The sequence below is a fragment of the Macrotis lagotis genome, chromosome 3, assembly GCF_037893015.1.
Source record: "Macrotis lagotis isolate mMagLag1 chromosome 3, bilby.v1.9.chrom.fasta, whole genome shotgun sequence".
Classification (NCBI taxonomy): domain Eukaryota; kingdom Metazoa; phylum Chordata; class Mammalia; order Peramelemorphia; family Peramelidae; genus Macrotis; species Macrotis lagotis.
Genome location: NC_133660.1, coordinates 220,591,631 through 220,606,284, shown reverse-complemented (window position 1 = coordinate 220,606,284; position 14,654 = coordinate 220,591,631). Strand labels below are relative to the sequence as shown.

Sequence of the window (14,654 nt, the reverse complement as noted above, 5' to 3'; positions counted from 1 at the left end):
TTTTCTTTTAATTTGTACTTTTTTGTTTTAGAGCCTTTGAGCAAATATAATTATTACTGTTTTACAACTCAAGGTTAAAATTTTTGATATTTCTTTGCTTTGTAGAGATTTGAAGCCTGAAAACATTCTCCTGGATGATCGTGGTAAGTGATGCCTTCAACCTATAAAAAATGAAACAACTTAACAGGATCCTGATTCACACCTTTTTATACAATTAAAAAGTAATACTGGCATTTGGTCAGTGTATGACCAATCAATACTACAACTAGAGAGATGATGGAATAGAAGTATAGAATGAGACATAAATTTTCAGCTATCACCAATGTATGAATTTTTCTTATTTGACTGTGCCTGTGGTACAGGAGAACTTATTTTTTTAGATATAGCATTGTAAAATTAAACACAGAAGAGATCAGAGACACATACAAGAAGGGCAGTTATTATTACTATCTTAAATTTAATAGATACTCTTTCAAAAGAAACAGTTTACATAATAGAGATTCAAGGTTTCATATAAAGACTTCTGGTTCTTTGTATATGAAAATGTTTGCATGTAAAAAAAATTGGGGGGAAAGATAAAGATTAGAACATTAGGTCTGTCAAAATCCAAAATCCTTTCAGTAATTCAAAAACTAATCACACACACCTCTTCCCCATTCCTCTAAGAAGAGGTCATGAAAAGGAAAATAATTAAAGAGTACATTTGAAAAAGGGGAGAATTTTAAGGCTTGATAAGCATTCTATATCTTCTTTTGGTCACTTCAGAGCCTACCTCTGATGAACTACACTGGGAATTGTTTTTTTAGGTTTTTGCAAGGCAAATGGGGTTAAGTGGCTTGCCCAAGGCCACACAACTAGGTAATTATTAAGTGTCTGAGACCAAATTTGAACCCAGGTTCTCCTGACTCCAGGGCTGGTGCTTTATCCACTATGCCACCTAGCCATCCCAACACTGGGAATTTTTGTCAGATAACTTCATTTTCTTTGTTAAAGAGTTAACCTTCTTAATTTGTAAGAAATACTTAATGTAGAGATGCATGGTAAAATCTAGGATTTTTTTCCTTTCATATTGACAAGGGAATAGAGAAAGAGCATTCATTCTCTTGAATACGTTGAACTATGAATTAGGAAATATATAGAAGGACTTAAGAAAATTTGCCAAAGAGTTTCAAAAACGCCAATTAGAAACTGAAAAGGAAGAGACATAATATAAATATCTCTTACTCCAACTTGATATATTAGTCACTGATATAGTTCTAGCTATATATAATAATATAATATAATATAATATAATATAATATAATATAATATAATATAATAAACCATTCCAGGTTTCATTTTTACTCATCATTTGAAAGCGAATCCATTGTCATAATTATTTTTAATATGTCTGTATTGTATGTTGGCCATTTGTATTTATCAAAGGCATTTATCAACCCATATTGTCAAGTAGCTGAGGACTTTTTTTTTAATTCCCATGTAACATTCATCTTCTATCAGTGAGTAAATAAACATGTTGTTTAGATTTCTTTAAGAGTTTGTCATGATGGATGAATGGCCAGGTATAATTTTGCTTCTTATCAATGATGAAAATGATGATATTTTGGGGGAAATGTCAAGATATGTAATGTAATTTTAAATTAAATATTTCAGAACATAAGTCAGTTTCAACATTTTTAAGGCAAATCTGATTCATGATTATTATTTTCTCTGTTAATATTTTGGGTTCATTTGCTTTTGTGTTTTTCTTTTTTAAACATAAATAGGACATATCCGGATCTCAGATCTTGGGCTAGCTATGCAGATCCCAGAAGGAGAAACTATCCGAGGAAGAGTTGGAACAATTGGCTACATGGGTATGTGTATGATCCTTTAAATTGTTTTCACATATATTTGGTGTGAGCAGAGACTGTTTCTTTGTATCCCTAAAGATTAATCCAGTGACTAGCACATAGTAAATGCTTGCTAATTGATAGGCTAAGTAGAGGAAGAGATCGTAAATAGCATTGCAAGGCTATTCAAACTACTGACAACCACCTTGACCATCACTCCTCCTCACACTATAATGTAGAGAGCCTCAGGGCCTTGAGTCTAAGAGCCCTACAAACAGCATTGCCACCAAGTCCACCAACTGTGCTTCCTGCCCTCATAGCCATCGCTGAGGGGAACAGCCCTTGTGAAGAAGGGACCACAAAAATCACCTGTTGATCAGGGTAGCCAGGGCCTACCTACTTAGCCACCACCATTGATGAAGACATAGAGAGGAATGTTTGGACATACCTGAGTTCTTGACTCCATCAGTTATTTCACCATCAAAAAGGGATGTAAGGGGATAGCTAGGTGGTGCAGGGGATAGAGCACTAGCCCTGAAGACAGGAGGACCTGAGTTCAAATCCAGCCTCAGACACTTAATAATTGCCTAGCTGTGTGACCTTGGGCAAGTCATTCTTAACCCCATTGCCTTAAATAAATAAATAAAAATTTTAAAGCATGTAGTTTTATCAATGTAAATAATGTTGAAGAAGATGAATTAGTATTTGCTTTGACACTGTATCCTAAACACCAAGGTACCGGTATTTATAACAGCCAAAGCTTCCTAGAGATATAATCTCCCCTTGGTTGTGAATGTGAGCTCCCTGAAAGCAGGAGCTAACCCTGATTTTTGGATGATTCTCATTGATAGGAAGTTGTTCCTGAGCTCTATCCTAAATTAGGCAACATTCACCTTCTACCCCTGGACTAAGAGAACCTATCTAATCCTTTTGACTTTAGCTTTCTTTTATGTGTTCCTTCTCCCTTTTGAACATATTGCTCCTGAAGAGCAAGGACTATCTTTTTTTCTACTAGTATTTGAATTCTCGGTGCTTATTATTAAATAATAAGTGCTAAATAAATTCTTGTTAACTTAATTACTTGTTGACCTGTTGACTTTTTGTTTTGTTTTGTTTTGTTTTGTTTTTTTTGCAAGGCAAATGGGGTTAAGTGGCTTGCCCAAGGCCACACAGCTAGGTAATTATTAAGTGTCTGAGACAGGATTTGAACCCAGGTACTCCTGATTCCAGGGCCAGTGCTTTATCCACTGCCACCTAGCTGCCCCTGTTGACTTTTTAAACTGTGGTTTAAATTGTGAACTAAACACAAACTGATGAGGCCAGCATTCAACAAGGATCGACTATCACTTCCCTATTACTGAAAATTATACTTTATCTTAATGTCCCCCTAGGTCACATTAACTGACTAATATTTAGCTTATAATAGCTAATATTTAGTTTATAATTCACTAATACCTGTTTTTCATATAATATCTAGCCATGTCTCCCCTAGCTTATATTTTATATTATATATGAAATTGATTTTTTGTAAGTGTTTACATATATTGCTATGTCATCTTTAGGAAAGTCGGCCCTTTTGGATCCTGAATCTGTCCTCCATTGTGTTAGCTATCTCCCACAGCCTGATGCCTTCTACAAATTTGATGTGCATGCCATCTGTGCACCTTTCCAAGTAACCAATAAAAATGTTAAAAGAGTTCCCACCAGGATGTTCCACTAGAGACCCCTAGCCCCACCAAAACTAAACCATTTGCTGCCCCAATTTGAATCTAACCAGTTTTAGACCCATCTCATTGTATTCTTATCTATTCCTCATCTCTCCACCTTCTCCAGGAAAAAAAATAGATGAGTTTTTTTCCCAGAAATTTTGCTAAAACTTAGGTGACCTATTTCCCTCTCGTTCCTTTGATGTATAGAATCGACAGTTTTGAGGCCTCACACACACAAAAATGGAGACATTTACAATTAGAGTAGAAAAAAGATTTCTTTTAAGTCCTTCAGAGTCCCTCACTATAGTCTTCTACCTACTTGAAAGTTTCGTGAATTTAGAAGCAATCATCTTTTAAATCATCAAGAAGAACTTCTAGGCAGTTTGCAGTACCTACAATTCTGAATGTCACAAAGCTGCATGAATGATGACCAGATATTGCATTCTGATGTATTCTGATGCTTCTGCTGGCTGTTAGTAGTTTTCCTGGGCTACATGGGGGTGAGCAAACTGATGTTCATTCAGCAAACCTTTATAATTAGGTGTAAAGCACTGTGTTAGGTCTCAAAAAATGAGACTTATTAAGAGTCAAACCCAGAAAAGAAGATATACATACAGAATGCTGTAGTTTTACCTGGGAACTTCCTAATAAAGTAGTCCTTCCTGATAGGTTTTGTTTTTCATTAATATTAAAAATGTGAATTTATGGGTTTTTTTTAGAATTTCTCAAATAACATTCCATAAGCCTTCCTTGTGGCATGAAGGTCTAACCTCTGTGGCAAGCTTTGACATATTTATCCTACCAATCTGGAAAGTTTTCAAAAACAGGTTCTAATGATAGACTATATGAATATCATTTAAAGAAAAAGTTTTATTAAGCCTGCAAAGGCTCATTATCCAGTTTAGTTGCATAGTGATGAATTTTTGATTCGTTGGAGCTCTCCAAGACCATCTATGGCAGGTAGGAAGCACAGTGGATAGAGCACTGACCTTGGAGTTTGAAGGATAGGAGTTTGAATCCAGCTTCAGACAACTGACATTTACTAGCTGTGTGTCCTTGGGCAAGTCACTTAATCCTGATGGCCTCACATCCAGGGCCACCTCCAGTCATCCTGATTCTTATCTGACCACTGGATCAAGATGTTTTGGAGGAAACAGTGAAGCTGGTGCCTTAGCACAGCAGCCTCCTCACTCAAATCTAAATCATGTGCTTGTCATGGTATTACCTCCTTGTTATCATGGTTTTCATCCAGAACAAAAGATAAAAAAAATCATCATCATCATCACCATCTACTAAATTGTGAAAAGGAATTGCTCTTGTTTTGGTGGAGGGAATATCCACATAGAATAAGACACAACTCCTTTTAAATATTGAAATATTATAAGATGATCTTAAATTATGTGTTACTGTAATTTAAATATTTTTTCTGTCTCTATTTTGTAGCTCCAGAAGTTATCAATAATGAAAATTATAGATTTAGTCCTGATTGGTGGGGACTTGGCTGCCTAATTTATGAAATGATTCAGGGACAGTCACCATTCAGGAAACGCAAAGAGAAAGTCAAACGTGAGGAGGTAGATCGTAGAGTGAAGGAAGACCAAGAAGAATACTCGGAGAAGTTTTCAGAGGAGGCACAATCTATCTGCAGGATGGTGGGTGAAGATATATAGAGGTTTGGAAAATAAATTTCTAACATGTTTTAAAGAATTTTAATTATATTAATTTTCTTTTTTAAATTCAGTTTTATTTTTTCAGTTCCAAATTCTCTCCCCGTCTCCTTGAATCATTGAGAAAGTATGAAAAACAAAGCCCATAATGCACGACTCCTATATTAGCCAGGTTCAAAAAAAAAAAGAAAGAAGGAAAAGAAAATATGCTATGTTTCCCTATATAAAGATGGATAATGTGCTTCATCATGAGTCCTTTGGAATTGTGGTTGGACTTTCAAAGTCTTCCAGGGTTAATTGTCCTTACAATATTGTCATTATTGTACATACTGCTTTTCACTCTGCACCCTTTCATATATGTCTTTCTAGGTCTTTCTGGAACCATCCCCTTGATTCTTATAGCACAATAATTTTCCACTTCATTCATATGCAACCATTCTCCATTTGATGAGCATTGCCTCAGTTTCCAATTCTTTGCCACTACAAAAAAAAAGCTGGTATGAATGTTTTTGTACAAATGAATCCTGTTTCTCTTTCTTTGATTTTTGGAGTATAGATCCAGTAATAATATTGCTAAACCAGAGGGTATGCACAGTTTAATAGTCTTTTAGCCACAGTTCCAAATTGTTCTCCTGAATGTTTGGACCAGTTGACAACTCCACCAACAGTACACTAAAACAGTCTATTTTCTCACAGCTCCTCTAGCATTTTAAGCAATATTTTGAGTATGTGGTGGTACCTCAGTCTTATTTTCGTTTGTATTTCTCTAATTATTAACTGCTATTAGAGCAGTTTTTTATTTGACTATTCTTACCTTCTATTTCCTCCTCTAAAAGCTTTATATTCTTATCCTTTGGCTTCTATCAATTAGAGAATGACTCTTACTCTTATAAATTTGACTTGTCTCACCTTTATCAGAAAAGTCTTTTTTCCCTAATTTCCTTTTCCCTTCTAAATTTTATTGGTTTTATTTGTGCAGAAACTTTTTATTTTTATGTAATTAATATTACTCAATTTACTTTGAACCTTTTTTATTTGTTTGGTCATGAACTCTCTTCCACCTTTTAAAAAACCAACAGGTAATTTATTTCATTTTCCTTTAATTTGCTTATTACTGTGTCATCCTTTATATCTAAATCATGTATCCATTTGGAACATATCTTGGTGTTCATTGAGAAACTGGTCTACACTTAGTTTCTACCTGACCATTTTATAGTTTTCTCAACAGTTTTTGCATTTATTAAACACTAGGTTACTACACTCATTTGCTTCTAACTATTTGTTTGCCAAATCCCTCTTCAAATGATAAACATCTCTTACTATCAACTTGTTTTGACTATTGTTCTTTAGAGTATAATTTGAGATCAGATGCTTCTAGACCTCCTTCCTCCACATGTTTTTTTATTCCCTTGATTTTTTTTACTTTTTTGCTGTATATGAATTTTATTATTATTTCCTAGCTCTCTAAAGTCATCTTTTGTTAGTTTAACTGATGTAGCACTGAATTTAGTTTTGTTATTTTTATACTATCCATGATTCTTTTAGATGGAATTTCTCTTTCTATCTCTTTCTGCTATGTTTTGTTGGTAATATATAGAAATGTAGATAATTTTTGTGGGTTTATTTCACATCCCGTAACTGCTGAATTGTGATGTTTTTTAGTTGACTCTTGGATACTCTTAAGTAAAGTATCATCACCTGCAGAAAATTATAAATTTGTCTCCTGTTTATGATTTTTCCTTTAATTTCTTTTTTTGTCTTATTGCCTTTCAGTATTGAATAGGAAGAATAGTAATGGACATTATTGCTTCTTCTGACTTCTGTTCCTACTACAGATAATTCTGAATCTTGTTTTTAGGTAGCTAATACTTATCATTTTATATGGTAATTTTCATTAGCATATAATAATAAATAGCTAATTAATTCAACAGTGACCTTGGGAGGGAGGGGCTCCACTGTTGAGGCCTAAAAAAAAATACTTGAGTGCAATAGCCATGTGTCAAAACAAAACTATCTTTGAAATCCAGTAACTAATTCTCCTAGAGTTTGAGGTTTTTTTTTAAATCTGTCCAAGAACAGACACTCAAAAAGTGTAGACCTTTTAAGTAACCAAATGCTTCCTTAGCCTAATTGACCCTCACATATCAACATATTTAAACAATAATTCCAGCTACACGTATATTCATATAGTTTAAATTATTCTAATACACTCTCTTATTTAATATTCACCCCATTCCTCTTTTACAGATTAGCAGACTGAAATTCAAACAATAAAAAGTGTTAAATAAGAGGTTTGACTTAATGATTTGTAATGTCCTTTCCAGCTATAATGTTCAAGGATTCTTTGACTTTCCTAAGGTGTTCATAATTCAAACCCAGATCTTCTTACTCTTTCCATTGCTAGTTTCTATGACATTTTAAAGAATAAGCAAAAGCTGATTTTACCAAAGTAATACGAGTATTAGTGCTAGAAAGAGTCTTAGAGATTATGTGGTCTCCCATATTTCATAGATGAGAAAACTAAAGCTAAGATAAGTAACTAATTTGGCCCAGCTCCCATATTTGATAATTGTCAGAATTGGAACATTTCATAATACTATTGCCATATTTCTTCTCAATATAACATAATATTTAGATCAGCTTTCAGAAGACTTGTTAAAGATTAAAAGAAGCAGAAGCAGCTAGGTGGTGGAGTGGATAGAACACCAGCCCTGGAATCAAGAGGACCTGAGTTCAAATCTACCCCCAGACACTTAATAATTACTTAACTGTGTCACCTTCAGCAAGTCACTTAACCCCATTGCCTTGCAAAAACTAAAAAAATAAAATAAAAGAAGCAATACAATTATAATCCCCTAGGCAAACTTTTTTTTAAAGAATATAAATTTATTTTTTTAGGTTTTTGCAAGGCAAATGGGGTTAAGTGGCTTGCCCAAGGCCACACAGCTAGGTAATTATTAAATATCCAAGGTCGGATTTGAACCCAGGTACTCCTGACTCCAGAGCCGGCGCTTTATCCACTGTGCCACCTAGCCGCCCCTATATAAATTTATTTTTGCAAGTATTTATTATCTCTACCTACTACTGTGCCTTTCTCAATGAACAATTCAAAAGAAAGACAAAGAATGAACCCTTAAGAAATATGCACAGTCCAGCAAAACAAATTCCCATATCAGGCAAGACCTGATACACACACATAGGCATATACATATATGCATACATACATTTATATTTATATACATACATTTATATTTATGTGAAGTATATAAAATTTTGGATTCTTAAATCCATCACTTCTCTGGTAAGAGATGGATAGTATATCTCTTCTTCAGTTCTCAGGGTTCATGATTTATCATTGATTTGATCAGTGTTCTAAAATCTTTCAAAGTCATTTTTCTATGTAACATTGTAATAGAGATTGTTCTTCTGCTTATTTCATTCTGCATTATTTCTTAGAGATCATCCCAATTTCTTCTGAAACTGTCCATTTCTCATCTCTTATTGTATAGCAATATTCCATTACATTCATATACCATAATTTGTTTGGCCATTCACTCTTGGTAAATTTTCAACAGTTTTGATTATTACCTGTAGAAATAATATAATCCACATGAAATTAAATATTAAACATTTAATAGAACCTGGCAATACAATTCTTTTTTCTCTGTCTACATTTTATTTATTGATTCCCCTTCCCTAAGATAATACTCAAGTAGTAATAAAAATATGACATCAAAATTTCATCAACAAAATGAAGCTTAAATGGGAGAGAAGTACTTTGAAATGAAAAAATCAAAGATTATCCAGAATCAGGGCAAAAATTCAAGATCATTTCTAAGCAGAGCAAGCTGGAAAAGAAATGAGGAGGGGGTTATATTAGGAAGTCACATATAATAGATGAGTAAAAATTTTAGCAATCAGAAAGTCCCATTGAGATAGTACCAAGATTACCTGATGCTCACCTAATGTAAAACCAATTAAGAAGAGGTTGGCTCAGACTGATTACAAGACTAATTCTACCCAAGTTTCAGTGGACTTCAATGACTTACTTTACAGATATATATATATATATATATATATATATATATTATTGTAGAAGCATATATATTTACTCCTTTTAGGAAAGGATATGATTCCAGATTCTAGCACATTTCTCTAGGAAGATATCCAAATAACTGCTGTCCTTTCCTAAGATCACACTGAAAAGGAGTGATTATTTCCATCCCTATAAAAGGGTCAAAACCTTGTCCCAAAATTTCTATCCATAATGTTATTTCAGAGGAAGACCATTTCCCCTATCTTTTTTTTTTCTGCATCAATCAGATACATGGGTCAATACAGAATTTAAGGGGATATATTCAGGATATTGATAATATGAATAAGTACTAGCTAATTTTAACTAGAAGAAGAGATATTGGTTTCTTCTCCTGTCTTTCTTCCCCTAGATTGGGACCAAGAAAGAGCATCTCACAGTTCTGATTGCCACCCTCCAATAACCAGAATCTTCTAGAGTCTCTCTGGTTGCAAGAATCCAAAGATCAGAAGATAAAACTTAAAATCCTGACCACCACTCTTTTAAGCCTGCATATGCACATTAATGACAGTGTCTTCTACCTTCTCTTTGCCACAAATCCCAAAACCAAGTTAAAAAAAAACTGTCACCAAACTGATAAACTCAGAGAAAGTATCTATTTGTTCATTTTCCAAAGGGTCTTATGGTCCTACTCTTCAAGTTTTAGCCAACTAGTTAAATTGGCAAATTTAGTTTACCTAAATTCTTCTAATCCAAACTTAGTCTTTGACATCTCAGGGAAAGAAGAGTGAAAAATCCTCACCTTCTTAATAGTCTGGGCTACATTTTAGCCTTCCAGTTCTTTAAAATGTTAATTTCAAATCAAGTCAAACATAACTAAACACAGTAAAAGGCAAGGAAGCCTTTCAGTTTTTCAGAAGTCTGAATTTCAAAACTTAAGCATATTTTATATTTTAGAGAATCTGTTTGAATAGGTTTATAAATGAGTTACTTGTTTATAATTTGTTTATAAATGGTCTCTCCAAAGCATCTAACAGTACTTTTCTCTTCAGTGGTATGAACATTCCCCACATATTTTACTGCTGTTATTTAAATCAAACCCTTACTTTATAGATAATACTTTAGTAGCTTCTTTTTGGAATATCACAAATTCCAAATTAGTAGCAGTTAAATTAAGAGTTTGATACCAGGTGGCAAAGTGGATAGAGCACCGGCCCTGGAATCAGGAGTACCTGACTTCAGATACAGCCTCAGACACTTAATAATTACCTTGGGCAAGCCACTTAACCCCATTTGCCTTGCAAAAAATAAACAAACAAACAAACAAACAAATAAATAAATAAATAAATAGAAGTTTGATACCCTTGGAAATTTTTCTCTTTGTAAAATTACTTCATGGTTCTATTGTATTTATTCTAGAAGAGTTTTTGAAGTCAAAATATATTCATTTTAACCTAAAGAATGAATTTGATCCCCTTATTTTTTCTTTTATGCAGTTACTTGAGAAAGATCCAAGAAAACGATTGGGCTGCAAAGGTGAAGGCGCTGCTGGGGTGAAACTACATCCTATTTTCAAGGACATTAACTTCAAGAGACTAGAAGCAAACATGTTAGATCCCCCTTTCTGCCCTGATGTAAGTAGAAAACCTTGTGCAGAACCACCATTTATCCATGAACATAAATACCACATTGCATTGAAAATAGAACTCTCCACATATGTAGATTGCCCTCCTAAAATGAGATCTTTTCAAGGGGAAAAAGGCATACTTTGAAAAATACCCACACAAAATTGATGTATTAAAATGGACATATTTACTTTGAAAGTTTTAATTTTTTTTTTCAGTTCAGATAGATTTGCTTCATCTTATCATCACTGCTTTTTGTCTTTCTCACTGTTGTCATTAGTTTCCGGAATACATGGGCTCATGTCCTTGCCTGGGTGACCCTGGGCAGGTCTGTAAGATTCTTAAGTTACAGAGAAAGCAATGATCTGATTAGAAAGTGGGAGGTGTCCTCAACTGGAAATTCAGTATACTTAAAAAAAATAATAATAAAAAAAGAAAGGGGGCGGCTAGGTGGCGCAGTGGATAGAGTACCAACCCTGGAATCAGGAGTCCCTGAGTTCAAATCCGACCTCAGACACTTAATAATTACCTAGCTTTGTGGCCTTGGGCAAGCCACTTAACCCCGTTTGCCTTGCAAAATCCTAAAAAAAAAAAAAATCAGTATATTGAACTATTAACCCTGTCCCTAATATTTATTTTTTTTAGGCCTAATATTTATAATAGCTAGTATTTATAAAATACTTTCAGATTTATAAAGCACTTACATTGTTACTGTGATAGAATTTAATCCTTTTTTAACAGTAGTAGGATTATATGCATCAATTGAAGTGAAAAAAATTTTAGACATTTTAAATTTGATAAAAACTTAGCAATTTCTGCTTCATATTTCATGACTTTTTCTATATCTTTGTTATCAATGTTCCTTAGCATTCTAAAGACTTCTCATATAACAAAAGAAATAAAGCATGTTGTTCTACCATTAAAGAACAAATGCATCAGTAACACAGGTTGGTCCTTTTAGGTATTCCTAAATTCTGGTCCTTTTATAGTGATTAAGTTTTTCCATTATTTTATTTGATAAAACAAAGGCTTCTAAAATGGTTAGATGCGTGTTTTCCCTTGAAGAGAAAATTTGTTTTTCACATTAAATCCCAAAAGAGAGTTACAAAATTAATGTTAACAAAGGCATTGTTTTTGGCTAGCAAAGTGGAGTAGAGAGAACATAGAAGTTAAAGTCTGAGATTCACAGACCATCTGGGCTACTTTATTTCTTAAGTGACTTTAGACCAACTCTTTGTAAAATAAGAAGATTGGATTAAATGATTTCTAAAATTCCTTTCAACTCTACATTAACAATCTTATGAATAAATATATCATCTTTCAAAGTGACTTATTTGAAAAGGATTGCATTCATATTGCCATGATCAAGAAAGGAGGTGAGGCAACTAATCTATTTGCTTGGTAAGGTGGCAGCAGTTTCCAGTCTTCCTAAGGAGGATAACTAATCTCCCTCCATTCTTAAGCAGCACATAAAAGCAGGAAGACCCAGACCCACTGGACTGATGATCTCACCGTTACACTTGAGGCAGAATGCCTTCTCCTGTCTCTTCCTCCCCTCACAAAGCAGGAAGCCAGGTGGGGCCAGTAGCCAATATTCCCCCCAGCTCTGGTTAGCCCCGACCTGCCACAGTGACCATTCCTAACCACCACCATTCCTCCTTCCTGCATATTGTTGTCTTCTGGCTTCTCTTTCTTACAAATCCAAAGCCATGTTCAAAACAGTTAACCAAACTGATGAGGCTCTGCTTCTCTGGGATCTCTTTGTTTGGGAAGCAGAAAAACCAGAAGAGAGAGGATATGGGTCTGTGGTAAAGCAGTGTAATTCTGGGATATCTGATTACCTGGAAAGGTTTTACTGTGTTGGTTTTAGTTGTTTTTTTCTTTTAGCAAAAATCTTGCCCTCTCACTTTTCTCTCCCCATTTAGTAAGCAAAAAAAAAAACCCTCCAAAAGTCTTATTAGAAACCCAAAACCCTTGTTTAGTCAAGCAAAACAAGTTCCTACATTATCCATATCTCCCCCCTAAAATATCTGAGTCCATCATCTTTCTATTAGGAGGTGGGTAGCATGTTTCATCATGAGTTCTCTGAAATGGTAATTGGTTATATATTGAGCAAAGTTGCTAAAATCTTTCAAAGTTGTTTGTCTTTACATTAATGTTGCTGAGTTTTTGAAAAGTGTTTGATGTTTTATTTTTAATATTATGAACATTTACAGATTATCCCTCCTTCATGAGAAGTCTCTTGTAATAAAGTAAAACTAATAATACAGTGACCTTATCTATTTCATATGTATTCCTATGTTTCTCTATATTTTTGGACATAGAGATGCTTTCCCTTTTCTTTGATTTCTTTAGGATTTAGACCTAGTCATGATGATGCAGAATCAGAGGGTCTACACAACTTTAAAAGCCTTTTAAGAGAATAGTTCCAGATTTTTTTCTGATTCACTTACTGCTTCTTTGTTAGTGTCCCTGGGGAAAGTGGTACTTTGGCCATAGACTCAGAGTTGCTTGATGCATTGAGTACACTAAAGGACAGGATCTTTGATGACTTTGTCACAGGGCAGTCACAATTTAATCCTTGACAACACCTTTTGGGTCCTTCCTTGTTCTTTCAGGCTTCTGTGTCAACCATCTTTACAGTTTATGTGTATGTACAAGTCTAATCAATCCTTTATAACCATTCAGTTCAAGCACTGGGGGTGAGATCATCAGAATGTGGTTGCATTTCTTAAGTCCATTTTTGCTCAGCTTCCCCATCACCACATGACCCACAAGTAAAGCCAATATGGTTTAGTCCTAGCCCTTCCCTTCATGAGAATTAAAAGTAGAGGCTTCCCCCACCATGACCTTCCTGGCTCCCATGTCTTTGAATGGAACCTCCATTCTAGTGGTAGCTGCTCAAAGCAGAATGAAGTAGCCACCCCCACCATCCTTTATCCAGAGTCAGTGGTCTCCTTCACCACCTGGCCTCTCAGCTGCCTCATGGCTTATTGACATGCCCAAGCCCAACACCACAAAGAGAATCCTCCTAATCAGCTCCCACACCTCCCTGCTGACCTAATCCATGATACATTTACCATCTGTCATATGCTCCTTTCCTCTCCTACTTCTCTCCCTGCCTGATCGCTCATCAGTTTCCTTTGCTCACTTATTAAAGACCTTGTCTTTTTTTTCTTTTTTGTACTCTCTCAACCTCATTAACCTTTTTTTAAGAAAGATTTTATTTATTTTGAATTTTGCAATTTTTCCCCTTATCTTGCTTCTCTCCCCCACCCCCCCAGAAGGCAGTCTGTTAGTCTTTACATTATTTCCATGATATACATTGATCTAAGTTGAATGTGATGAGAGATAAATCATCTCTTTAATGTATAAGAGTTAGCAAAATTACATAATAAGATAATGGTTTGGGTTTTTTTAAATTAAAAGTTATTCAAAATTATTCAAAGTCCATAATTCTTTCTCTGGATACAGATGGTAATCTCCACCACAGATACCCCAAAATTGTGCCTGATTTCAACCTCATTAACTTCTAAAATGCAGTTATCATCTCTATGCAGACCATTTCAATATCATCATGTTTTTAAGTTTTTCCAATTTTCAGTATATCTCTCCTTAGTCAATGCTACCCATAAACACACCCAGGTTTCCCATGCTTTAAAAATAAAAAAAAAAAAAACCAAACACCTTTATTTGGTTTTGCCACATACTTAGCAAAGTATGATGAAATTATAAGTCTAAAGCTATGTTCAATGGTTTTCAATGAAAATAGCACTAGATTTGGAATC

The 14,654-nt window shown here is 34.4% G+C and overlaps 1 protein-coding gene across 5 annotated transcripts in view; it reads left to right on the top strand.

Moving 5' to 3' along the window:
* Positions 1-14,654, top strand: part of GRK4 (G protein-coupled receptor kinase 4) — a 137,161-nt gene that overhangs the window by 104,961 nt on the left and 17,546 nt on the right. For all 5 annotated transcript variants that reach the window (XM_074229875.1, XM_074229873.1, XM_074229876.1 and 2 more), the window contains 4 exons: positions 106-143; positions 1,767-1,856; positions 4,985-5,193; positions 10,738-10,875. In XM_074229875.1, the coding sequence (XP_074085976.1) occupies positions 106-143; positions 1,767-1,856; positions 4,985-5,193; positions 10,738-10,875 (475 nt within the window). The remainder of the gene's footprint in view (positions 1-105; positions 144-1,766; positions 1,857-4,984; positions 5,194-10,737; positions 10,876-14,654) is intronic.